A 27,843-nucleotide genomic window follows, 5' to 3' on the forward strand; every position below is an offset into this window, starting at 1 on the left:
CTCGGGAGGTGAGGCAGGTGAATGGCGTGAACCTGAGAGATGGAGCTTGCAGTGAGCCGAGATCGCGCCACTGCACTCCAGCCTGGGCGACAGAATGAGACTCCATCTCAAAACAAAAAACAAAAAACCTCTTCTCAGTATGTATGTATGTGCATACAGACACCAGTTAGGGTTGCCCTTGTTCTTAGGGAAAGATAATGTCCTTGAGTTTGGTATCATAAATACAAGTTTTATTTAAACTTTTTTTGTAATTCAAGTAGAAAAAGCTATTTAACTACTGTTACATAAAAAGTAGAAAGTGAAGCAATCCATCTTTTTGACAATAATCTTCTCTTCTTCTAACAGTGCCATCTTCTTTGGAAAGTCCAGTTAATTCCAGGCCGGGCACGGTGGGTCATGCTTATAATCCTAGCACTTGGGGAGGCTAAGGTGGGCAGATCACAAGGTCAGGAATTTGAGACCAGCCTGACCAACAAGGTGAAACCCCATCTCTACTAAAAATACAAAAATTAGCTGGATGTAGTGGCATGTGCCTGTAATCCCAGCTACTCAGGAGGCTGAGGCAGCAGAATTGCTTGAACCTGGGAGGCGGAGGTTGTAGTGAGCCGAGATTGTGCTACTGCATTCCAGCCTGGGCGACAGAGTAAGACTCTGTCTCCAGAAAAAAAAAAAGAAAGTCCAGATAATTCCTTGTAAATGAGGTTTTTAATAAATTACAAATACGTAATAGGTTTTTATCCATCTTCTTCCTAACTACTCAATGCATTGTTACATAGCAACAGTTTTATTCTGCTTCTTCTTTGTTGGAAGTTTGAGAGTCTGAAATCTGCATTGGCTTGGTTGAGCCTGGGAATTTTTTTGGTACCAGGGGTGCAAATATCCATTGTAGAAGTCAGTAGCCGTTAATGTTTTCTTGAGCATCACTGATCGAACACCAATCCAACTATCCTAAAGGGCAAAATACAAATAGTGAATAGGCAGGGGTGGTAAAACTAAAAAGCCAAGTAAATATTAGTTTATACAATTATCATCACGGAAACAACAAACCAACAAACCTTTACTAAATGCCTAGCTACAAATAGCACTATACTAAGTAACATGTAGAATTCTTTGACTCTATTAGGTTGGTGCAAAAGTCATTGTGGTTTTTGCCACCAAAATTACAAGCTTATTACCAAGGAGCGATAACAAATGTATAGTCCTGTATAAATGTATTTAAATACAAAAGTAGCAGAATAAAAGGTATGTAACATGAAATACATACATAGGCCAGGCGTGGTAGCTCATGCCTGTAATCCCAGCACTTTGGGAGGGCCAAGGCAGGTGGATCACCTGAGGTCAGGAATTCGTGACCAGCCTGACCAACATGGCAAAACTCCGTCTCTACTAAAAATACAAAAATTAGCCAGGCATGGTGGCAGGTGCCTATAATCCCAGGTATTTGGAAGACTGAGGCAGGAGAATCGCTTGAACCCAGGAGGTGGAGGTTGCAGTGAGCTGAGATCGTGCCACTACACTCCAGCCTGGGCAACTCCATCTCAAAAAAACAAAACAAAACAAAACAAACAAAAAAACCCATATATATAGACCTGGAAAAGGACAGCAAGACATATGCATCCAACACTGTTCCAGAATAAGGTGACGAGAGACAAAGAGAGGTTGATGGAGTTTTGTATTCACAGTCTGTAGGTCAATCTATCACACATTTTAAACCTTTTTTTTTTTTTTTTGTGACGGAGTTTTGCTCTTATTGCCTAGGCTAGAGGGCGGTGGCGCGACCTCGGCTCACTACAACCTCCGCCTCCCGGGTTCAAGCGATTCTCCTGCCTAAGCCTCCCAAGTAGCTGGGATTACAGGCGTCTGTCACCACACCTGGTTAATTTTTGTATTTTTAGTAGAGATGGGATTTCTCCATGTTGGTCAGGCTGGTCTCGAACTCCCGACCTCAGGTCATCCACCCACCTCAGCCTCTCAAAGTGCTGGATTTCTGGTGTGAGCCACTGCGCCCAGCTAAACCTCTTCTTAAGTATGAAATATCTCACATGAACACCATATGATGCAAAATACCTAGGAAATGGAAGGAATATAGAACACTTCTCAGAACACATCATGGTCTTATAAAACAATAATGATTCCAAAGTTATTTTAAATAGTTCAGAAATCTCCTCTTTACTACTGTTAAGTAGTAAAACCAAGTAGGATCCGTGTCCTGTAGTAGTTCAGCCAGATATTTTGATATGACTATCTCTTATGTTACCAAGCACAAGAGCTGTTAATTAAATTGGGCTACTAAAAATACACGTGTTCTTTTAAGAAAGCACCAAGTTATTGAATCTTCTTTCTTTGATTGAGTAATAATAATGCCTTGGCAAAACTTCATCACTTTCAAAAAATTATGCTAGAGACTTCACTATTTCTTAAGAAAATTAAATGGTCTCTTGACCAAATCTGATGGACAGGTAGTTAAGTTCCAACTAAAAATAATAAATGATACAGACTATAAACACAGTAAAACAACTATGATAACTTGAAACTATGGAAAACATACCTTGCAATAAACCAACAGTATTTGTGACTGTTTGTGGTATATTACTGATCCTGGAATAAGAGCCTGTCCCGTTAATTTTGGGTCTGAAGAATGGAAAAAAGAAAAGATATATAAGAGAGAAAAGCAATTATGCAACTTCATAGTACTTCTTAAAAATCAAAAAAACATCTTGGGAGGCAGTACTGATACCGGAGAGAACACATTTGCTGATGATGCTGACTTTGTAAATCAAAACTTACAAGGAAGCCACAGTGCTCTCTGTACATCAGAAACCCAGAGGAAAGCTGCCTATGAACATACAAGGCTGTAATTCCTTTACCCAGTGACCACCTAAAATGCTGAATCTACAAGTTTTGTGTTAGCACTTTGGTGAAATAACTAGCCAACGGGGGAAATACATGGGATGTTTAGGATTTAATCTGGCCCTTTCATCCCTGCCCAAACAAATCCTAATTCCTAGGTTCCTGGGGAACGCCAACTACCTCTAAATTAAACCACCTTCCTCTGTGGCTCACATTCCTTCTGTCCACCATATTGGGAGGGTGCTGATGGGCCTTAGAATGGACCTGTGGCATGATGTATGAATACACTCTGGCCTAGATTTTCACTGAGCTGCCCAGATATTTTCATTATAATATTCATCAGAATGAAACTAATCAAGTCATTCTGCACGCTCTGAAAACCTTAAGGCAGGAAATCACAGAGCTTAAAATGGGATAGGAACACTGCTCTGCCTACTCCCCAGGTTCTTGTAATGATTTTGTTTTTTTTTTTAATGGAGTTTCACTTGTTGCCCAGGTTGGAGTGCAATGGCACAATCTTGGCTCACTGAAACCTCTGCCTCCCATGTTCAAGTGACTCTCCTGCCTCAGCCTCCCAAGTAGCTGGGATTACAGGCATGCGCCACCATGCCCAGCTAAATTTTTGTGTTTAGTAGAGACGGGGCTTCACCATGTTGGTCAGGCTAGTCTTGAACTCTTGACCTCAGGTGATCCACCCGCCTTGGCCTCCCAAAGTGCTGGAATTATAGGCGTGAGCCACCGCACCCGGCCAGTTCTTGTAATGATTAAATGAGAAAATACATGAGAATGAGTGTTGCAAAGAATAAGACAATAAGTGAATGAAAAGTATTATCATTACTGAACTGAAACAAACTAAAAGAATTCTTATTTTTAGTAATTGTGACATATGATAAAACAGACATATTTCCAGACAGACTACAGTGAAAACAGTTTCCACGTTAGCTATTCAAAAGTTAGTACCAGCAAAGACTGAACTGTTAACTTCTACCAAATCCAGAAGTTTAATGGTATTCCCCATCCAGAGCGTCTGCAATGGAATCTGCAAGTAAAATTAAAGAAGGTATGACAACAGAATACACTCAACTCCCAAACACTTTTCAACTACCATTTTGTGTTAATCTGGACTTTTCCTGCAATTAGAGGAACTGGAAACTCAGTCACTAAATTTCATGGAACAGACCACAAACACGACTCTCTATCTCAGTGTTTCCAGGATTTATAAGATCTTAAATGTTACTTTTAAATCAATGTTTATATCTAATATACTAATATTTCCAATTAAAAATCTATTATCCTTATAAAAAATGCAAGCATTACATCAATTATGTTAAAAGATTTTAGAAAATGATAGTATTCTGTATTTATTCCCATCTCTATTAACGACTATTAAGTTTGATGTGCATTTCCCTGTATTTTTTCTACAAATATTATTATAAAAATGTAGAACACACTGATAGAGACAGGAGACAGTCAAATGCCACCCAGGTCATTATGCACAGGGGGCTTGCCTAAACATGTCCATGGTGAAAAATTCTGTCCCTTAACACATGTGCAGTAAAGGAAATAAATCAGCATGGCGTGGCTCAGACTAAGAGCCCACATGAGCACTGGAAGAATGGGGGTGGAGCCACCAGGAATCTGTGCCTCATGTGGGGGAAGAGCCTGGCCTCTTCAGCTCCTGTGTGGTAGCCTGGTATTCAATCTGTGGGGTGGAAGCCTGTTGGCAGGATCCCCTCTTTTTTTGCTGAGAGCTTTCTTTTAATAAATTCCTCTCTCCTCACCTTTCAGTGTGTCCACGTGCCTAATTTTTCCTGGTTGTGAGACAAGAACCCAGATTTTAGCTGAGTTAAGGAGCAAAAAGTCCTGCATCAATACTGTTTTACAAGGACTTTTGTTATTTGACCATAAAGCATTGATGTTTCATCAGTACATACTTATTTATTTCATTCTCTCTGCTGCACAGTAACCTATTTTATGAATATATAATTTATGCAACAACTATCTTTATGATAGATATTTCAGTTATTTTCAATTTATTGCTATTTATAACACTATAAACTAGGGTAATAGCCTTGTAGATATATCTTTGAGCACTTATACATTTCTGGATAATAGTTTTGGGGTTTTTTGTTTGTTTTTAAAGTGGAATGCCTGGGTTAAACAGCATCAACATTTTATTGCTAAACTGCCTGGATAAGTAAGAAAAAAATATGATAATCTCTTGCTGTTTATTATTAGTGAAGCTGAGGAGCTGTCCATGTATTTATGTGCACTTTTATTTCTCTGTAACCTGCCTGTTTATGCCCTGGTTAAAACTGGGATGGTTATCTCATTAATTTCCTAAATATAGAAAATATTTAACTCTTATATGTGTTGTGAATATTTTCCTCAGTTTGTTGACTTTTAATCTTGGGGACAGCCATTTTTTCCATGCATAAGTTTTTTATTTTCATATAGTCTTTTATCTCAAGACTTTAATGGTTCATATCATACTTAAAAAGGCTTACTCCACACTTTAAGATTATTAAATATTGTCAAATTATTCAGTTGTGCTTTTTTCTAGTCCTTGTGATTTTATTTTTATATTTAAATCCTTGATTCATCTATATTTTGATTTTTTTATTAAGGTAAAAAACACGTAAGAAAAATCTACTCAATTAACAAATTGTAAATATACCATACGGTATTGTTAACTACATATGCATTGTTATAATATAGCAGTTACCATGATTTTATTTTTTATTTTTTTGAGACAGAGTCTCGCTCTGTCGCCCAGGCTGGAGTGCAGTGGCACAATCTCAGCTCACTGCAAGCTCCGCCTCCTGGGTTTACACCATTCTCCTGCCTCAGCCTCCCGAGTAGCTGGGACTACAGGCACCTGCCACCTCGCCCAGCTAGTTTTTTGTATTTTTTAGTAGAGACGGGGTTTCACCGTGTTAGCCAGGATGGTCTCGATCTTCTGACCTTGTGATCCGCCCGTCTCGGCCTCCCAAAGTGCTGGGATTACAGGCTTGAGCCACCATGCCCAGCCTACTATGATTTTAAATGATAGGATTTAAGGGTTTCCCCCACCAATGGTTGGACAGTTATCCCAATGCTATTTACTAGATAATCCATCTTACCCCTCCCTCCCTTTATCATGTAACACATTTCCAACATACCTGAGATCCTAGAGCCTGATTTAAATATATTAATAAAAATTAACACACACCAGGAAATAAGTTCTCTCAAATTTCTGATTTGAATGCATTTATTTCCAGACTGTAGTTCAATCCTCTATTTCATAGATGAAGAGAGTGAGGCTCAGAGAAATGCAGCTGTTTTCCCAAGGTTGGACCCAGCTAGTTAGTAGCAAAGCCAGGATTGGCTCCTGTTTTCTGATTCTCAGCACAGTGCTCTTTTTATGACATCCCTTAAAGAGGGTATTTAACTTTGAGAAGAGTTAGGTTGTTGTAATAATTTGAACATTAAATCAAATAAGTAAATGAATTTGAAGAACAAGTTCATAACCGTATCTATGTCATATCCTCTTCTATAACTTGCTGGCTCACTTCTCTTTTGCCTGCATCAATAAAAGTTCTGAAACAATTTTCATATGTGCAATATTTTTCTTTTAAATAACTCAAAATATTTTTGAAACATGCTTACTGACTAAAAAAAGATTTCTATTTACTGAGAGTAATAAACATGCTAGGTACATACTCAGAATATAGTCTTGTTCTTGAGGAGGTAAAGCTCACCTTATCAACAGAGCATTGTAGAAAGGAAAGGGATGGTAAGAATATAATCATTTTGGTGTCTGCCATCATTACTGCCAAAATAGTACGTTTGCATGAATTTACATTCACCTAGTTTATTTCCTTTGATCTTGACAGTTGTGTACATGGTCATTAACCCTATTTTAGAGGTAAAAAAAGCAGAAGCTCAAAGACAAGGGCCTTCCTCTTGGTTAGTAAAGGGCAGCTCTAGGAACAAAACCCCACCTTCTGGCTCAGTCTTTTATAGCACAAAGCTTTTCTCCATGTACAGTGAAGATAAACTGCAGAGAGTAAGAATCACCAGGTAGTAAGTTACAGGTGCCAAGAGATTTCAAGCTACTGGCCTAAATTGCATCTCAGGAAGTTGTCTACTTGATATCTCCATATGAATGTCTTCTAACTTAACATATGTCAAACTTAACATTGCCAAAACTATTGATTTCTCTTCCCAAATTTGTTCCTCCCCAGACATCCTCATCTCAATTAAATGGTTCCACTATTCACCCAGTTTCTCAAGCCAAAAATCTATGAATGATTCTTATTTATCTTGCCCTAATTTCCCAGATTCCACCAGCAAATCCCACTGACTCTATCTCCAAGCATAGTCTGGATGTCCACTCCTTTCTATCCACTATTATCATTGTTCCAAACTGCTATCATCTGTCATCTGGCTATAGTTGCAGCAGCAGCTTCTTCTCTTTTTTTTTTTTTTAGACAGGATCTTGCTGTGTCGCCCAGGCTGGAGTACAGTGGTGGAATCACAGCTCACTGCAGCCTCAACCTCTCAGGGTCAAGTGATCCTCCTACCTCAGCCACCCAAGTAGCTGGGACTATAGGTGCATCCCACAATACCCAGCTAATTTTTGTATATTGTGTAAGAGACAGGGTTTCACCACGTTGCCCAGACTGGTCTGGAACTCCAGGGCTCAAGCGATTCGCTCTTCTTGGCCTCCCAAAGTGCTGGTATTACAGGTGTAAGCCACCATGCCCAACCAGTTCCCTAACTGACCTTCACTCCACTCTCTAGCAGCAGCCAGGGCAAACTTTTAAGAATGTACATACCTAATCCTATTACTCCCCTGCCGTGGCCCTCTGATGTCATCCCATTGCACATCAATCCTACTCAATCTTGCTTCTCACCTCACCTTAGCTACTCTCCGTCTTGCCAGCTATACTCCAGCCACACCAGCCTCATTTCTGTCCCTCAAACATGTCCAACTCTTTTCCATCCTGGGTTGTTTTTTTTGACAGCTTTATTGAGATGTAATTCACATACCAGAAAACTCACCCTTTTGAAGCTTCCAAATCAGTGGTTTTTAGTAGACTCAGAGTCGTTCAACCAATGCCACTCGTTTTTTTCTTGCCTAATTTTTAGAACATTTTCATCACCCATCTTCCCCACAAAAAACACACACCTATTATCAGAAACCTCCCATTATCCTCTCTCCTCCAGCCTATGGATTTGCCTATTTTGGATATTTCATATAAATGGAATAATAAAATATGTAGTCTGTTGTGAAATAGTTTTTTCACTTAGCATAGTGTTTTTCAGGTTCATCCATGTCATAGCATGTGATTATGGTTATGGCTGAGTATTAATAATATTCCATTGTATGGCTATACCACATTTTATTTATGCATCCATCAGTTGGATATTTGGGTTGTTTTCACTTTTTGGCTATTCTGAATAATGCTGCTATGAAGATTCGGGTACACATTTTTGTGTGAGCATAATGTTTCCAATTCTCTTGAGTATAAACCTAGGAATGGAAATGCTGGGTCATAAGATAATTTTGTGTTTAACTTTTTGAGGAACTGTCAAATTGTTTTCCACACAGGTTGCACCATTTTTAGAGGTAAACATGGTACCACGAATGTATGAAGTTTCCAAATTTCTCCACATCCTTGCCAACACTAGTTTTTGTCTGTTTTTTGAATTATAGCCATCCTAATGGGTGTGAAGTGGTATCTCATTGCGGTTCTGATTTGCATATCCCTAAAGACTGATGAAGTTGATAATCTTTTATGTGCTTATTGGCCATTCATATTATGTATGTGCTTGAAAGAAATGTCTACTCAGGGCCCAAGGTGGTGGCTCATGCCTGTAATCCCAGCACTTAGGGAGGCCGAGGTGGATCACCTGAGGATAGGAGTTCGAGACCAGCCAGGCCAACATGGTGAAACCCCGTCTCTACTAAAAGTACAAAAATTAGCCGGGCGTGGTGGCGCATGCCTATAATCCCAGCTACTCAGGAGGCTGAGGCAGGAGAATCGCTTGAACCCAGGAGGCCAAAGTTGCAATGAGCTAAGGTCACGCCACTGCACTCCAGCCTGGGCAACAAGAGCACGATTCCATCTCAAAAATAAATAAAAAAGAAATGTCTACTCAGTCTTTTTGGCCATTTTTAATTGGGTTATTTGTCGTTTTACTGCAGAGTTGTTGTAAGAGTTCTTTACTCTAGATATTAGGTCCTTATCAGTTACATGATTTGCAAATATTCCCTCCCATTCTGTAAGCTGTCTTTTTTTTTTTTTTTTTTGAGACAGGGTCTCACTTTGTCACCCAGGATGAAACGCAGTGGTGCAATCACAGCTCACTGCAGCCTCAACCTCCCTGGCTCAAGTGCATCCTCCCATTTCAGCCTCCCAAGTAGCTAGGACCACAGGTGTGCACCATGATGCCCAGCTAATTTTTTACTTTTTGTAATGATGGGGACTTACTACATTGCCCAGTCTGGTCTCAAACTCTTGGGCTCAAGCAATCCTCCTGTCTCAGCCTCCCAAAGTGCTGGGATTATAGGTATGAGCCACTATGCCTGGCCTGTCTTTTTTACTTTGTTGATAGTGTCCTTTGAAGCACAACTTTTTAAAATTTTGATGAAGCCCAGTTTCTCTATTTTTAGTCTGATTGCTTATGCTTCATGGCATCATATCTAAGAAACCACTGCCTAATTCAAGATCATGAATATTTACACCTATATTTTCTTCTAAGAGTTTTCTAGTTTTAGCTATTCACTTAGCTTCTTTAACTTTTACATATGATGTGACATAGGGTCCAAATTCATTCATTTGATTGTGGACATCCAGTTGTCCCAGCACCATTTATTGAGAATACTATTCTTTCTCCGTTTGATTGTCTTGGCACTCTTGTCAAAAAAAAAAAAAAAAAAAATCAATTGTCCATAAATGTATGGGTTTATTCCTAGACTTTAAAAAAAATTTGAGACAGAGTCTCACTCTGTCACCTAGGCTGGAGTGCAGTGGTGTGATCTCAGCTCACTGCAACCTCCACCTCCCAGGTTCAAGCGATTCTTGTGCCTCAGCCTCCTGAGTAGCTGGGACTACAAGCGTATGCCACCACATCTGGCTAATTTTTGTAAATATTTTTAGTAGAGATGAGGTTTCACCATGTTGGCCAAGCTGGTCTCAAACTCCTGACCTCAAGTGATCCACCTGCCTCAGCCTCCCAAAGTGCTGGGATTAAAGGCATGAGCCATCATGCCTGGCCTATTTCTAGACCCTTAATTCGATTCCAATGAACTATAGCCAGTACCACACTATCTTGGGTTACTGTAGTTTTGCAGCAAGTTTTGAAACTGAGAACTATGAGTCCTCCAATTTTGTTAGTTTTGGTTATTCTGGGCCCCTTGCAATTCCGTATATATTTTAGGAGCAGCTTGTCAATTTGTACAAAGAAGCCAATTGGGATTTTTTTTAGGAATTGTGTTGAATCTGTACATCAATTTGGGGAGTAGAGACATCTTAACAATACTAAGTTTATCCAATCAATGAATACGGGGGTCTTTCCATTTACTTGGGTCTTCTTTACTGTTTTCAGCTCTAAAAGTTTTTTGGGAAATTCTTCATGATTTTTTATATGCAAGATCATATCATCTACAAATAGAGGCAGATTTACTTCTTCTTTTCCAACCTTTTGTTTGGTTGCCTTTCGTTTCTTTTTTCTTGTCTAATTGCCCCAACAGAACAAAGTTAAATAGAAGACATTTAACTTTGAGAGAGCAGACATCTTTATCTTCTTTGTGATCTTAAGGGAAAGGCTTTGTCTTTCTTCTATTTTCTTTCTTTCTTTTTTTTTTTTCTTTAAGAGACAAAGTCTGGCTATATTGTCCAGGCTGGTCTCTAACTCCTGGCCTCAAGCAATCCTCCTGCTCAGCCTCCAAAATACCTGGGACTACAAGCATCCACCACTGTGCTTGGCTTCTTTTATTAAGTATGATGTTAGTTATAGGCTCTTCATAGATGTCCTTTATCAAGTTGAGGAAATGCTCTTCTATTTATTATTGAGGTTTTTTAAAAATCTGTTGGATTTTGTCAAATGCTTTTCTGCATCTATTGAGACAGTAATGTAGCTTTTGTCCTTTATTCTACTAATATGAATTGTATATTAGTATATAGTATATATATCCTTTATTCTACTAATATAATACATTGACTGATTTTCATATGTTGAACCAACCTTGCATTCCTGGGATAAATCCCACTTGGGGCAGGGTGTGATGGCTCACACCTGTAATCCCAGCACTTTGGGAGGCTGAGGTGGGCGGATCACTCAAGTTCAGGAGTTTGAGACCAGCCTGGCCAACATGGTGAAACCCCATCTCTACTAAAAATACAAAAAAATGAGCTGAGCATGGTGCTGCATGCCTGTAGTCCCAGCTACTCAGGAGGTTGAGGCAGGATAATTGCTTGAGCCAAGAAGGCAGAGGTTGCAGTGAGTTGAAACTGCACAATTACACTCCAGCCTAGGCGACAGGGCGAGATACCATCTCAAAAAAAAAAAAAAAAAAATTCCACTTTGTCATCGTGTATAATCCTTTTTTATATGTTGCTGGATTCAGTTTGCTAGCTCTGTGGAGGACTTGTGCATCTATATTCAGGGATATCAATCTGTAGTTTTCTTTTCTTGTGATTCTTTATTTGGGTTAGCCCACCTTGGGTTTTGTACTAGCTGTTCCTCTGCCTGGAATGCTCTTCTCTGATCTAGGCATGGCTGGCTCCTTATTGTCTTTCAGATCTCAGCTTAAGTGTCAGAGAGAGGCTTTCCCCATCACCAATCTAAAATAACCTCCAGTTATTCTATCACATGATCCTATTTTTATTTTCATCAAGGAATTCATCACACCATTTGATTTTTTTTTTTGAGACAGAGTTTTGCTCTTGTTGCCCAGACTGGAGTGCAATGTGCGATCTCGGCTCACCATAACCTCCACCTCCTGGGTTCAAGCAATTCTCCTGCCTCAGCCTCCCAAGTAGCTGGGATTACAGGCATGCGCCACTTGGCCTGGCTAATTTTTTTGTATTTTTAGTACAGACAGGGTTTCTCCATGTTGGTCAGGCTGGTCTTGAACTCCTGACCTCAGTGATCCGCCTGCCTTGGCCTGCCAAAGTGTTGAGATTACAGGTGTAAGTCACTGTGCCCGGTCTTTTTTTCTTTCCTTTCGAGACAGAGTCTTGCTCTGTTGCCCAGGCTGGAGTGCAGTGGCATGATCTCGGCTCACAGCAACCTCTGCCTCCTAGGTTCAAGCAATTCTCCTCCCTCAGCCTTCCTAGTAGCTGGGATTATAGGCACATGCCACTACACCCAGCTAATTATTTTGCGTGTTTTTAGTACAGACAGGGTTTCATCATGTTGGTCAGGCTGGTCTCAAACTCCTGACCTCAGATGATGCATCTGCCTCAGCCTCCCAAAGTGCTGGGATTACAGGCATGAGCCACCATGCCTGGCCTGAATTTTTTTTTTTTTTTTTTTTGCTTATTTGTTGTCTGTTCTCCCACACCACCTGTATCTATAGCACCTAGTACATTGCTTGACACATAATAGGCCTTCAATAAATATTTTGTTGAATGAATGAATGAATAATAGCAGCTATCATTTAATGAGTACCTATTGTGTGCCAGATACTGTACAAGATGCTGTAAATACATTATACCAGCCCTGATATTCCAATGAACAAACTAAAGCTCGGAGGTTAAATAACTTTCCTAAGTCTACAAAGTTAGGAAGTAGCAGAGTCAAGATGGAACTCAGCTCTGTCTGGCCCTATAGTCCTTGTTTCCTGATGCCACTCTGTGGCAGCAGGAAAATGATAGGATTTGAAGTAAGACAGATCTCGTTCAAAACCTGACACTGACTTTCATTAACTAGCAACACGACATTGAGTAACATTTAATAACAATTCATTATCTACTTTAAGCCTCAATTTCTTCAACTTTAAAATGGGATGATAATAACTATAATATAAGTCTGTGATCCTCCTTATTGAAGAATTTAGCATGCTATAGATATCCAATGGTCGTTCCCCATTTTACCCAACATTAATAAGAGATGGTCCATTAAAAACCACACACTTGGCCAGGCACAGTGGCTCATGCCTGTAACCCCAGCACTTTGGGAGGCTGAGGAGAGCGGATCACTTGAGCTCAGGAGTTCAAGATCAGCCTGGGCAACATGACAAAACCCCGTCTCTACAAAAAAAAGACAAATTTAGCCAGGTGTGGTGGTGTGCGCCTGTGGTTGCAGCTACTCAGGGGCTGTCACAGGAGGCTCACTTGAGCCTAGGAGGCAGAGCTGGCAGTGAGCCAAGGTTTTGCCACTGTACTCCAGGCCTGGGTGACAGAGCCAGATCCTGTCTCAAAAAATAAAACAAAACACACACACACACACACACACACACACACACGGTAAGCCCAGTGTTCAATACAAGTAGCTATTGAAATGAAAGAAAAAACCCCCACAAATTTATCAATGAACTGAGAATTTAACTCAGACATTTGAACAAACTGTTATATTACTACACTTGGTGTACCATATGTAGAAATCAATGATTTAACAATCTGATTGTAAAACATTGGCCAAAGGCAGAAAGACATATTGGAAAAAACACAGGATTAGGAGTGAGAAGATTTAAGTTCATTATTTAGTGACTGGATATTCCTGTTAGTCATCTCATTTTCTTTCCCCTCACCTATGAAGTAGGATAGTAAAACTTGGTTATGTGAAACTGCAATATACATATATTTAGAAGTGCTTGGTGAATTCTAAGGTCTCTATAAACACTTTAAACACTTGAAAGAATTTTTAAGAATAAATTTCAGGTTTCCTAGGTTTTGTTCCTAAGATAAACCTTTTATTTGGGATACATTTGGGATTATTCCTAAATAAAAATATTTAGAAAGCAAATTACACACATAGAAAACCAACTAGGCAAAACTGCAACCTGACTTCCCAACTTACTATATTTCCAATGGCACGGTAAAGTCTGAATACTTGTTCTGAAGTTTGTTCCTCCCATTTTACACAACTGGTACCAGCAGAAATCTTAGGGGCTACAAGATAAAGCCAAGAGCAAAAATGAACATCAGGGTCAATGTCCATGAATTGATAGCTATTGATACTAAGTAAGAGATACCAGAGAATTCATTCTAATCTCTCGACTTTTCTGTATGTTCAAAATTTTCCATATATCAAGTAAAAATAATACATAAATAATCACATAAATACTAAAAGAAAACATGGGTGAACTTCTTCACATCCTGGGAGTAGAAAATACCCTTCTAACTATGAAATGAGACTAAACTTTTTTTTTTGAGACAGGGTTTTGCTGTTACCCAGGCTGGAGTGCAGTGGCATGATCTCAGCTCACTGCAACCTCCACCTCCCAGGCTCAAGAGATTCTCTCTCAGCCTCTCGAGTAGCTGGGACTACAGGCATGCACTACCATGCCTGGCTAATTTTTTGTATTTTTAGTAGAGAAGGGGTTTCGCCATGTTTGCCAGGCTGGTCTTGAACTCCTAACCTTAAGTGATCTACCTGCCTCATCCTCCCAAAGTGCTAGGATTAGATGCGTGAGCTACCATGCCTAGCCAAAATAAACTTTTTTTTTTTAATGAGACAAAAAGAAATGCCATAAGTTAAATCAAAAAACAAATGACAAACTGAATTTGCAAATTATCTCAGAGAGGACTAATCTCTCTATTATGAAATATAAGTACCCAAAAAACGGAAAAGAAAAAGACCAAAATGTTGATAGGAAAATGGGCAAAAGATATAACACTACCCAGAAAAAAGAAATGCAAATAGTTCTTAAATATATGAAAAGATCTTCAACATTACTGACAGGAATAAGGTACATTAAAACTACTCCACATAGTTTTACTATACTATTACAAATAACTATGTGCATGTTATCTTCCTAATCTTACTAGTACTATTATTTGAAATAGCAAAAGATTGGAAATAACCCAAATGCCCATCAATCAGACATCTGTTGAGTAAATTATGATATATTCACATAACTGAGAACTATGCCATCATAAAAAACAAAAAGGAGGCCAGGCATGCCTTTGGGAGGCCAAGGCAGGAGGATGGCTTGAGTCTAGGAGTTCAAGACCAACCTGAGCAAAACAGTTAGAACTTGTCTCTGCAACAAATTAAAAAATTAGCCAGGCATGGTGGAATGTACCTGCAGTCCCAGCTCGGGAGGCTGAGGTGGGAGGACTGCTTGAGACTGGGAGTTTGAGACTGTAGTAAGCCATGATCACACTTTTGCACTCCAGCCTAGGTAACAGAGACCCTATCTAAAAGAAAAAACAAGAAAGAAAGAGGAAAATCTCTTCTTACTAATAGGAAGTAGTCTCTAAGATACACTATTAAGTGAAAAAACAAAGGCATAGAAGAATATGTATTTTATGCTACCTTTTGTGAAGGAAAAATAAAAAATAACACTATGTATGTGTTCGTCTATTTTGGCAAAAGGAAACACTGGAAGACTAAATCAGAAACTAATAAAAATGTTACCTATAGAGGGAGAAATACGGGTTAGATGAGATAGAAACTGAAGTAGGATTTCTATGAGTATACCTTTCTAAGCTGTTTTAACTTTTGAAGCATGTAAATATTTTATGCATTCAAAAAATAAAATTTAATCCTAAAAGAAAATAAAGCAACCCTTAAAATAAAAAAAAAAACAAACTGAAACTTAACTATGTATGAAACTAGGTAACAAAACCACATGGAAAAAATAATCATTACCAGGAAGTTTTGAAGGCAGTAATCTGACTGTATATCCTTAGGATATATTCCAAGGATCAAAAAGGAAAACTGTAAAGAAATCTTAAATCTTACTTAGTATTTTTACTGTTAGTAGTAATATTGGTATTGTAATGCTGAAACGATGTTATGAATAGCAAATAAATAGGTTAATATTTAAAAAAAGATAGTGTGAGAAAATATAAGGAAAACCCTTTAATGATAAATCTGAGTAATAAACAATGTAAGCTTAAATATTTTTTAAAATTATAATTTCTAGTTTTGTCCACTGATATCTTATCTTGCCACACACTGTTGTATCAGATGATCTCTAACTATCGACCCCACTAAAATGAACAAGAGCTCCCTGGAAATCATACTGGTAGATTTCAATGTGGGCCAGAGGACACATAGGGGAGCCTGGGACATTACTGTGGTGGAAGCAAGAACGCATTCCAGACTAGTGGGAAATGAAGAGTGTTAACAGAATGTAGGAGCCAAATTTAAGGGGCTCCCACTGGGCAATATGGGAAATTTGATCAATACAAAGAATTACGACTGTAAAACACAATCAGTGAAAATCTACGTGTCAAATGATACTAAAAAGAACACATCTGACACCAAAACTGAAGGCAATTAATGGCATCAACTTCTTATGCTAATTAAAGAGAAAGAATAAAGTCCCTGTCCCCATTTTAGGATTAACTAAAATTCATCTCCAATTAATGAGGAAAAACTCTTCTTTCCAGAACAATACCAGCTATTAAATGTAAAAGGAATTAGAAAATTGCCATTTTGTAATCCATAGTGAAATAATTCATTTGGGCAAGGAATATCAATCTGTACTAAAACCATCATGTGAAAGGTGAACAGGATATCTGCACAGTGCCAGAGTATTACCCCACAGATTACCTGCTAATTGCAAAAGGGAAAACACATCTTAACACTGGAAAGATCTGGTGGTCACCATCTCAACCAAGTGATCAAACTTAGCTTCACTTGTTTTAGTACAACCTGATGCCTTGGCTTACTCAAGTGGTACCTTAAGACTGCAGGGGACAAAAGTAAGACTTCTCTAGGTATTTTGAATACTTTGAATCAGCTATATGTTTTATATATTCAAAAAATAACATTTAATCATAAAGAAAAACAAGAAGTAATCCCTAAAATTAAAAAACTGAAACAAATGTTTATACTCCTAACTCTACTAAAAAAAGAAAAAAAGAAGAAAACAAACGTCACTGAAACACACTCTTTCCAAAAACTTTCAGCCTGAATCCAGCCAAACCTTTAGAACTAATTATAGGAAATATAAGTGATAGGGAACAAGTTAAACAACACTGGAAGAAAACAAACAAATCAAATAACTGGCCTGGTCTCTTCAAAAAGTCAATGACATACAGCGAGGAAAAAAAGAGGAATCTTTTTTAGAGACTAAAGAGACATAACAACTAATTACAACTAAATCCCAGTTTGAAAAATAAAACAACTATACAATAAATTTTTAGACAATTAGGAACACTTAAAGATGAATTGAACGTTGGATGCTATTAGGAAATTGTTCATTTTTCTTAGGAAAAGCACACTACTTAGAAATGAAAGATCACGATTCAAACTTCCAAATGAATAAGCCAAATTTAAAATACACATACTAAATACACAAAAAGAAAGAAAATATGGACAAATACTAATAATTGTTGACTCTGGGGTAAACTGGTGTTTATTATACCAGTCTTTCTATTTAATATTTTCAAAATCAAAAAGTTGGAAAAAAATGCTCAATCCTTCATGAGACTATATGCTAAGAGGGAGAAAGAATGCTTTCTACCATTCTGTGGAAAAGCACAGAAAAGTGGGCACTCAATCAAAATTAAGCAAAAAGTACAGCTAAGAAGTCAGAATGTTCAGATGCTATCATGACAAGCAGAACCTTTAGAAAGATGTGAGAGTCTGCAGCCCCCACTTACCATAAGTCGCCCCCTCTGTTGGCTGCTGCCTTCCATTGCTCAGACTTTCAGGCAAATTTTTCAAAACTGAAATGAGCTACAAAAAAAAAAGAGTGTGATATATTCAAAATGAACATAAGAACAAAAGCAGAAACACATTACAATTCAGTACCATGAAATAACCTGTAACTTTCTTTTTTTTCTTTTTCTGTTTTTCAATTTAAAAAATTTTTTCTTTACTATTGGCTCTTCAAGGCTGAACCTATACCTTTAAAAGATCTACGTGGCAGGCCAAGGTAGTACATTGGCTTAAGCTGTGAGTATAGGTGTCTACTTAGGGAAACCTCAGTAGAGATTCTGCTGTCTGTAGATACAGGTCATGGATTCACTTCTAGAGAATGCTGTGGAAGCTTTGGCATCAGGAGAGCCCGTGCTTGGCGATACACACTCTCACCCCAAGGGTAACAAGGCAGTGAAATCTCATAAGAGAATGTACTATGGAGTCACCCAGCTCTGGGTTCAAGTCCTAGTTCCACCACCTACCAGCTGTCTCATTGTGGAAAACTTATTTAGCTTATCTCTGGCCTTCAATGTCATCATCTGTGAAACAATCAACAGCAACAACTACCTCAAAGTTGGGAGGGTAAAAAAAAAAAGTCCACAGAGTATCTAGAACAGTCGTAGTACACAAGCCAATGTTCAATAAATGGCAGTCACTATCATTAAGATCATTTGTGAGGTAAGTGCCTAGAATAGGAAACACCATCTATACAGGTGGGAAAAAAAAATATTCCTCTGTATAAAATTAACCCGTTCATATGGAAAACATAAATTTAGTCATTAAACATTTACCCTGACCCTACTCATGCAGTCTCAATGAGCTATATATACAAAGCCACAGAGAGAAGAAAGATCATCTACAGGTAGAACGGTCAGCAGAATTCAAGCGTAAATGACTGAAGCCCGGCAAAGAAATGGAAGGAAAGTTAAGAGTCGCTTAGGAAATTGCTGTTAGTTCACTCTGACGGGGATGCAAGGTATACATATGAAAGTGAGAAGACTGAAATTGGGAAGAATAGTCTAAGGCCACACTATGACATGTAGTAGACCGTATAAGATCACCTGTCTCACTTGAAAGCCTTTGTAAAATTCTCAAAGATTTACATAAGATCACAAATGCCAGGCTAATTTTTAGGAAGCCAAAGACAGAAACTACCCTTTTTTGTTTTCAAGAAAATTAGAAGTCACAAAATTGTTCTTCTTTTCATAACCACTTAGAAAACCCACTAAATGAGTAAAAAGCAGTAGGATATTGGAGAATTTTACCATGTTGGCACCCAGTCGTGACAACACTGCTTCCAATTCCTTCGCAGTGCTCTTGGGTGGCACAGGAATAGTTTCTTGTTTGAGAATTGGACCTACATCAAACCTAGCAAAAAATCAAAAGTAAATAACAATGATTACTATTTCCTGAATCAATGTTTGTCTACACACAAAAAGATACAAGCTGGGTACAGTGGTCTGCATGCCTATAGTCTCAGTTGCTCAGGAGGCTGAGGCAGCAGAATTTCGTGATCCCTGGAGTTTGAGACCAGCCTGGGCAACACAGCTAGCCCTTATCTCTTAAAAAATAAAAAAATAAATAAAGACAGTTTATACTGGCTATTAATTTGGCTGTTAGCCATTAGCAAGGAAGATACGTCAGTTTGAAAGATGGGAAAACAAAATATGGCCTGTATTTAGAGTCTAAATTTTTTTCCTAAAGCGAAGAAAGGATACAGTTGCGTATCAGGAATTTAATTACAATTACAGAAAAATTATACCATCAGTAATAGCATGAAAAAAATCTCTGTATATGAAAAGCATAAGGCAAAGAATTTATTTTCCATGGAAGTACAGTTAGGATATTCATAATTATTTCTTTCTATAGTCCCTTCCTCAAAGGATAAGAATTTTGCCTAGATTATCACCATGGGAGATTATAAGTAGGGCCAGGCGCGGTGGCTCATGCCTGTAATCACAGCACTTTGAGGGATCGAAGTGGGCGGATCACGAGGTCAAGAGATCGAGACCATCCTGGCCAACATGGTGAAACCCTATCTCTACTAAAAATACAAAAAATTAGCTGGGTGTGGTGGCGTGTGCCTGTAGTCCTAGCTACTCAGGAGGCTGCAGCGGGAGAATCGCTTGAACCTGGGAAGCGGAGGTTGCAGTGAGCTGAGATCACTGCACTACATTCCAGCCTGGGTGACAGAGTGAGACTTCGCCTCAAGAAAAACAAAAAGTAAATGCAAGTATATTTGCATTCCCACAAGTCTGACATTTTACATCAAGTTCTGTAAACACTGGCCATGGGTTTTCATGAGAAATATGCTTTATTTAAATTTTTTTACTTTGTGTTTTTGTTAATTCTATTTCTAACCTAGGAGCTTTAATAATATGTTTATCGTGAAAAATTGCAAACATTCACAAAAACAGAGTGAACAGTCTAATGAATCATCATACACACATCATTCAGATTTTTTTTTTTTTTGAGACAGGTTTTTGCTCCATCGCCCAGGCTGGAATGCAATGGCGTGATCTTGCCTCACTGCAGCCTCAACTTCCTAGGCTGAAGAGATCCTCTCACCTCAGCCTCTGAGTAGCTGGGACTACAGGTGTGTACCACCACACCTGGCTAATTTTTTAATTTTTTATATGTTGCCCAGGGTGGTCTTGAACTCCCGGACTCAAGTGATCTTCCCACCTCGGCCTCCTAAAGTGTTAGGATTACAGGCATGAGCCACCATGCCTGGCTCAGATTTTAGAACTACCAAAGTTTTGCCACGCTTGTCTCATCTACTCCCTCTCTTGTTTTCTGAAGTAAGTTAAAGCAAATCCCAGATACCATGTTGTTCTTGTGAACTTGTGAATTATGCTTTTCTAAGGGGAAATTAGGTGGTAACAGGCAGAGACTGAATAAACTCTCAAGTAATTCTAAATAATTGTTTCTAAACAATTGTTCTAAATTGTTTCTAAATTGTTCTGTAGGTATGACAGGACAAAATGAATGTTTTAGGACAATTATATTGCATATTGATATACAATATATTCTCATTTCAGGTTCCAAAAATTTTTTGGCCACAGTTTAGAAACCAAGGCCAGCAAAACCAAGATTCAAAACAATTAACATACAAAAATCGATCTCTCATTTATATAATATCTTTTATAGAAATCCAAGTATTAATAATATAACTGATTTCAATTAACAAATTAAAATTTTCATATGAACTTTAAAGAGACCCTACATAAATACCAAAAGACATATAGTTGATGTTAGAAACCAGGAGAAAACAGAAAGGATATAAAAGCAAACAGAAGCACTCTGGAGTCACAGAAATTAGTGAGCACCACGCATTCATCCATTGCCCCCCAAACAGGCTGACATCAACATTTAAAATCACAAAAATCTCAAGAAAGAAAAATACATGCTACCTTTTAGGTCTAATTTGCATAATTGTTACTCCAGTAACTGTGTCTCCGTGAAGCACTGTATGGATTACAGGGGCTGGGCCACGCCATCTCGGGAGGCAACTGGGATGGACATTCAATATGCCACTGAGTTAGAAGATGCAGAAATTAGTATGTCAGTGGGCTTTACCACTTTGTTACCAGTACCTAAGCTATTATGCTACTTTTCATTATGAAACTTTCCCAGAAATTTGGAAAAACTGACAGTTAAATCTAAGTCTTGTATCACCTGAAACGAAAAAAGTTAGATGTTAATTCTCTTATCGTAAGAAACCAATGAAATTTAATTAAAAACAGAACCAGGACAACTATTCGCTGTCTAAAGATGTTCTGGCTGGGTGCAGTGGCTCATGCCTGTAATCCCTGCACTTTGGGAGGCCAAAGCGGGCAGATCACCTGAGATTGGGAGTTTGAGACCAGCCTGACCAACATGGAGAAACCCTGTCTCTACTAAAAACACAAAATTAGCCAGGTGTGGTGGCACATGCTTGTAATCCCAGCTACTCAGAAGGCTAAGGCAGGAGAATCGCTTGAACTTGGGAGGCAGAGGTTGTGGTGAGCCGAGATCACGTCATTGCATTCCAGCATGGGCAACAACAGCGAAACTCTGTCTCAAACAAACAAACAAAAAAGATGTTCTACAACAGCCCATGATGTCTGGGAGTTTTTAAATAAAATTTTAAAATGCATTTATGACTATAAGAGAACCACTCAAACCCTATTATGCATCTCACGAACAATTCTAATTTTATAGTTTAGTCACATAACTATCCTCATTTCACTTGGTTTACATACAGACTGCCTAAAATAAGCTTTTTCTTTTTTTTCTTTCTTTATTTAAAATTTTTTTTTGAGACAGGGTCTCGCTCTGTTGCCCTGGCTGGATGGCTCACTGCAGCCTCAACCTCCCAAGCTCAAGAGATCCTCCCACCTCAACCTCCTAAGTTGCTGAGACTACAAGTGCATCCACCATATCCAGATACTTTTTTATTTTTTGTAGAGATAGGGTCTTAGGATGTTGCCCAGGGTGATCTCCAACTCCTAGCTTCCAGTGACCTGCCTCAGCCTCCCAAAGTGCTGGGATCACAGGCGTGAGCCACCACGCCCAGCCTAAAATAAGCTTCCCACCAAATGATCCATTCACCTTTGCTGTTTATCCCAATATACCTATCATCCACTCATGTGCAATTTAAATACTTTATTAATCTGTCATTAGTTTAATGATGCCTCCATCAGCATGATTCTATGCACTTGGGAGCATGTACATATGAGAAAGTCTTATATTCTAAGTCTCACTGTTCAGCCCAATCCAACAGACATTCACTGAGCACACTCATGTGTGGGCACTGTTCTAAGTGTTAGGCATACAAGCAGCAGTGAATCAGATAGAAAAAAAAACCTGCCCTCAGGGAGTTTATGTACAAAGAGTGGGAGATAAGCAAGAAAAAACAAAATATGTAAAAGGTTTTGCCAGATGATGCTGAGGACTACGGAGAAAATAAAGCAAAGAGGAATATGAGGGGGACAGATTACAATTTTAGTAGTGGTCAGAGAAAGCTTTCACTTGAACAAGAACATGAAGAAGGAAATAACTATGCATATATATGGGAGAAAAGCATTCCAGGCAGAGGGGACATTAAGTACAAAGATCTCGAAGAAGGTAAATGCTCGGCAAGTTCGAGGCACAGCTGGGAGGCCAGTTAGGCCTGGCCTAACTTTTATTCTGAGTAAGACAGAAAACTACCAGAGGATTTTGAGCAGAGTGACATGATCTGACTTATGTTTTAAAAGGATCACTTTGAGGCAGGGTACAGTGGCTCATGCCTGTAACCCCAAAACTTTGGTAGGCCAAAGCAGGAAAATTACATGCAGCCAGGAGTTTGAGACCAGCTTGGGCCACGTAGCGAGACCCCTGTCTCTAAAAAAAAAAAAAAAAAAAAAGAGCTGGGTGTGGTGGCACATTCCTATAGTCCTAGCTACTCAGAAGGCTGAGGCAGGAAGATCCCTTGAGTCTGGGGCTGCAGTGAGCTATGACAGCAACACCCTACTCCAGCCTGGGTGACAGCAAGACTCTGTCTCTAAAAACAATAAAATAGAAATAAATAAATAAACAAATACAGGATCATTTTGGCTGCTGGATTGGTAAAAGACTGAGAGGGCCAAGGACAGAAGTAGGGACCAGTTAGGAGGCTTCTGTAGTAATGTAGGCAAGAGTGGCAGCAGTGGAAGTGATGAGATATAGATAGATTCTACACAGATTTTGAAGGCAGAGCCAATAGGATTTACTGATGGATGGGATATGGGGTGTAACAAATCAAGCACGACTCCAGGATTTTGGTGCAAGCAGCTAGAAGGATGGAGTAGCCATTTACTGAGATAAAGATTTTAGGAGATGCTTTGGGTATCTTGAATGTAAAGCGGCTATCAGACATCCAAGCAGAGCTGTGGAGGCAGTAGGTATTAGGGGACTAGAGTTTGGGGACAGAGCTGAGCTAGAGGGACCAATTTGGGTGTTTTCAGCATATATATGGAATTTAAACGAAGGTGGATGAAAGTTTACAGAGGGTGATAAGGAATTAAATACATTTTGACAACTCATGCCACAAATAAAATAAAATGTTCTTTAGTACTTGAAAAGAAAATATCAGGCCGAGTCATGTGTCAGCCAAATATGGCTGTGCCCAGGCAAGTTGAGCAAAGGCTTCAGTGAGCCCCCGCATGGCTGAAGATGACCTGGGGAGGCACACCAGCTGCTGGGAGAAGAGCATAAGGCTCAAGACGGAAAATCATAAATCCAATACTATCAAGGAAAACTTAACAATTTTTGATGTCATAACCAGAAAAACTAACCAGCTTCCACAAGCAGAACAGAATCTACCTGAACAGAGATCAGCATATGTTGGATTTAATGCTGCCCTCTGTGGCCTCATAGCAAATAGTCTTTCTCAATGCGTCTTGAACATGGCACAGGCTCTTATAGCTGTTGACTTACCAATGGCAGTGATCCCTTTTCTTACAACAAACACAGCTTACGAAAGTTTTGTAAATTTTCCTTTGAATACAGGCGATTTGAATTGTGAAACCTGTACCATAACACAGAATGGATTGGTTGGTCTTGCTTTTGGTGGTCTATACCCTGTTTTCTTGTCTATACCTGTGACTGGAGGCCTAGCAGCCTGGTATGAATCAACTCTGTTACCAGAGAAAGGGAACATCTTAAGTTACTGGATTCAAATTTCTAAGCCTGTCTTTAGAAAGATGTTATTTCCTATTGTGTTCCAGACTGTGCTTGCAGCATACCTTGGGTTTAAACAATATGAACTACTTATAAAGGCCCTTCAGTTACCTGAACCTGGCAGAGAAATTCATTGACTTTAAGCAAACATGTACACAAAAATAAAATGGTAAAAAAAAAAAAAAAAAAAAAAAAATTACAGAAAACATAACTGGAGTTCAAATTATCACATTTTAGATACAAGGCCCATTTATAAAGACCAAGGTTTCTATACTGTATTTCCTTACAAATAAAACTTACTAGGGAAATTTAAGAATAAGAGCCTCACTCAAAAGTCGGCCAAACGAAGCCACTACTCCAACATCATATTCTCCAGATCCCACGTCCGGCCACTCGTATATTGGAAGCTGAGACTGCACAGCATATTGCTTCACTGGCAGTCCTCTTGGTGATAGGGAAGGCATTGTGACCACCTCCAGTTTGTCGATTAACTCTTCCTGTTTGTTTTCCCTAAGTTAGATTGGAAGAAAAGTATGAGTGTTAAGGCAATGACTCAAAGCTAAAACGACTTCACATATCGCTAAGAATGTGCATGATTAAACTCATGAAGCATTTAGGGCTAAATGATTAAAACTAATGTGAGAGACTGAGTTTTCATTTTTTCTTTTTTGAGATGGAGTCTCACTCTCTCACCCAGGCTGGAGTGCAGTGGAGTGATCTCAGCTCACTGTAACCTCTGCCCCCGTGGTTCAAGTGATTCTCCTGATTCAGTCTCCCAAGTAGCTGGGATTACAGGCATGCACCACCACACCCAGCTCATTTTTGTGTTTTTTAGCGGAGGCGGGGTTTCCCCAGGTTGGCCAGGCTGGTCTCGAACTCCTGACCTCAAGTCATCCGTCTGCCTCCACCTCCCAAAGTGCTGGGATTACACACGTGAACCACCATGCCCGGCCTCAGTTTTCATTTTTTATTTAATTTTCATTACTTAAAATGTGAAGAGCGACACATGGCTAGTGGCTACTGTTTGAACAGTATCATTCTAGGGATTTCCTGTGCATACAGAAACATATATAGTATGGATACTTTACACAATTGGGATATTACATACTGCTTTGCATTTTTTTCCTCTTAACAATGCTATTTATGCCATGATGTGAGTCTTCTTGAAAAATGGGTTACATATACATATACTTGTATTTGCACTGAACATTTCTAGAAGGAACTGAAAACAGTGGCTGTCTCTGGATAAAGGAACTGGGAACTACTAAAGAGAGGCGAAAGGAAGTAACTTTTCACTGTATATCCTTTGAATCCATGGAACTTTTTTTTTTTTTTTACCATAACCATGATATCATCACACTACTTTTTAAAAAACAAAAATACATAACATGGGCATCATTCCATGGCAGTACATGTAGCACTACCTCATACTTTTTTTTTTTTTTTTTTTTTTTTTTGAGACGGAGTCTCGCTCTGTCGCCCAGGTTGGAGTGCTGTGGCCGGATCTCAGCTCACTGCAAGCTCCGCCTCCCGGGTTCACGCCATTCTCCTGCCTCAGCCTCCCGAGTAGCTGGGACTACAGGCGCCCGCCACGGCGCCCGGCTAGTTTTTTGTATTTTTTTAGTAGAGACGGGGTTTCACCATGCTAGCCAGGATGGTCTCGATCTCCTGACCTTGTGATCCACCCGTCTCGGCCTCCCAAAGTGCTGGGATTACAGGCTTGAGCCACCGCGCCCGGCCCTACCTCATACTTTTTACCTGCTGCATAGTATTCTAGTACCCAGGGGAGTATATTTATTAAACAGGTATTGTATGCACATGTTGAGGAGTTATGAGGAGTATGTCCTGGGGCACTATAAAGAAAGCACAGGAATAATGGAGCTGCCAAGTGAAGCATCATCAGAAGTATCAGGATAGGCCAGGAATGATGGCTCATGCCTGTAATCTCAGCACTTCGGGAAGCCAAGGTGGGAGGATCGCTCGATCCCAGGAGTTTGAGATAAGCCTGGGCAACGTGGTGAAAACCCGCCTCTACAAAAAATTTAAAAATCAGGCGTGGTGGTGCGCGCCCGTAGTCCTAGCTACTCTGGAAGCTGAGGTGGGAGGACTGCTTGATCCTTGAGGTCGAGGCTGCAGTGAGCTATGAGCTGGCCACTGCACTCCAGCCTGGGCGACAGCGTGAGACCCCGCCTCAAAAACAAACAAAAACAAAAGTGTTGGTATAAATGTATAAATGCAGTGAGAGACTCATGTGACAACAGCAGCCCATGGAGGATGTGCAAAGGGAACACAGGGTTTCCTGCCAGGTGTGTGCACAGAGGGGTGTGTGGAGGGAGGAAAACCACACAGGGGATTGACGAAGGATTCAATACATGAGGGGCTGCAGTGAAGTATTTGTAGGGAAGAGGAGATAGGGATGACAAAAAAAGTGGAAGGGGGACTGCGTCAGGAAAAAACAGAATGGGGAAATAAAAAACATTAATTGGGAAAAAGAGAGAAGTATATATGGTCTTGCCACCACATACCATGGACTCTCAGGACTAGTTGGATTTCAAATAATTTTCTTTCCCAGTAAACAAGACTTGTTAAATATTATGAATACTAAATGTATACCTAACAGTTCTGATTTATAAATTTATCCTTTTGAAAACAGGAAGCTTGTGGACTATGTCCTTGTATACAAGGAGCACAGGGGGAGCAAAAGAGCAAGACATGGGTGTGCCGAAGGATGGGGGCAGGAGGAGGAAATGCAAAGCAGGGAGAACTTTGAAGTGGGACCAGGTTTTAGTCCGAACCACCTCGGCTGATGACCTTCGGCAATCGCATCACCTCTCTGAGCCACAGATTCCCCACACGCAAAACAGGCAGGGAGGCCGTGGGACTGGCCCGGGGGATGCAGGCAGAGCGCCCAGCCCCGGCTAGGCACAGCGTGGGTGGCGGGGCGTCTGGAGAACCCACAGAAGCAGCGGGGAGTGGGGGTCGCAGACCGCAGGGACTAGGCGCCCAAAGGCTGACCGGCGGGAATGGCGCACCTTGCGGGCGCCGGGAGACGCCAAGATCTGGGCCCACACCGCTATGGCGCCCCTGCTTTCCGCGACCAGAAGTCCAAAACCCTCGGGGCCGGCCGCCCGGGCGCGGCCTGGGGGCCTTCGGCGGCCGGGTTCCCGGATCCCTGGCCCGGGTACCTGGCGGCGTGCAGCGCCCGCAGCGCCTCGCGGGCGAACTGGTCCGTGCCGAAGAAGAGCACCCGCCAGGGAGGCTTCTTGCGGACTCTGGAGTCCTCCCAGCCGAGCTGGGCCAGGCCTCGCCACTGGGGACTCGGCCTCCCACGCCCAGCGCCATGAGCCAGCGGAGGACCCCAACAGCACCGCACCAACACCCTCATCGCCTAGGCTGCCGGCGGCCCGCTCTGCGCAGGCGCGTCGGGGCGGGGACAAGGGAGCAGCCTGGGAAAGGCGGGGCTTGCCTGCTTGGAGGCGGGGTCTGGTTGGAATT

At 40.2% G+C, this 27,843-nt stretch overlaps 1 protein-coding gene and 1 pseudogene across 2 annotated transcripts; one reads left to right on the top strand and one right to left on the bottom strand.

Moving 5' to 3' along the window:
* Nucleotides 1–208: 208 nt before the first annotated feature.
* On the bottom strand, nucleotides 209–27,767 carry MTFMT (mitochondrial methionyl-tRNA formyltransferase). 2 transcript variants are annotated; one of them, XR_501955.3, is made up of 10 exons: nucleotides 27,534–27,767; nucleotides 24,649–24,858; nucleotides 21,078–21,200; nucleotides 18,930–19,032; nucleotides 17,625–17,700; nucleotides 13,864–13,955; nucleotides 3,811–3,889; nucleotides 2,549–2,631; nucleotides 1,963–2,067; nucleotides 209–948 (listed from the first exon to the last, which is right to left on the bottom strand). XR_501955.3 is itself a non-coding variant. In XM_008016265.3 (9 exons), exons 1-9 carry the CDS (start codon nucleotides 27,731–27,733, stop codon nucleotides 769–771), a joined length of 1,146 nt encoding a protein of 381 aa, XP_008014456.3. In that variant the 5' UTR covers nucleotides 27,734–27,766; the 3' UTR covers nucleotides 209–768. The 2 variants fall into 2 exon arrangements, 1 of the variants encoding a protein (XP_008014456.3); XM_008016265.3 differs by lacking the exon at nucleotides 1,963–2,067 and having other exon boundaries at nucleotides 27,534–27,766.
* Nucleotides 23,622–24,586, top strand: LOC103245480 (transmembrane protein 126A pseudogene; annotated as a pseudogene).
* Nucleotides 27,768–27,843: the final 76 nt, after the last annotated feature.

This window comes from Chlorocebus sabaeus, chromosome 26 (genome assembly GCF_047675955.1).
Source record: "Chlorocebus sabaeus isolate Y175 chromosome 26, mChlSab1.0.hap1, whole genome shotgun sequence".
Lineage (NCBI taxonomy): Eukaryota > Metazoa > Chordata > Mammalia > Primates > Cercopithecidae > Chlorocebus > Chlorocebus sabaeus.

Excerpts from the sequence above, each read along its gene's own strand:
- MTFMT (XM_008016265.3), bottom strand. The coding sequence starts at position 27,733 with ATGAGGGTGTTGGTGCGGTGCTGTTGGGGTCCTCCGCTGGCTCATGGC. Across the intron at positions 24,859-27,533 it reads CGGGCGCTGCACGCCGCCAG|GGAAAACAAACAGGAAGAGT; the intron begins GTACCCGGGCCA and ends AATCTAACTTAG. Across the intron at positions 3,890-13,863 it reads ACCGTGCCATTGGAAATATA|ATTCCATTGCAGACGCTCTG; the intron begins GTAAGTTGGGAA and ends TTTTACTTGCAG.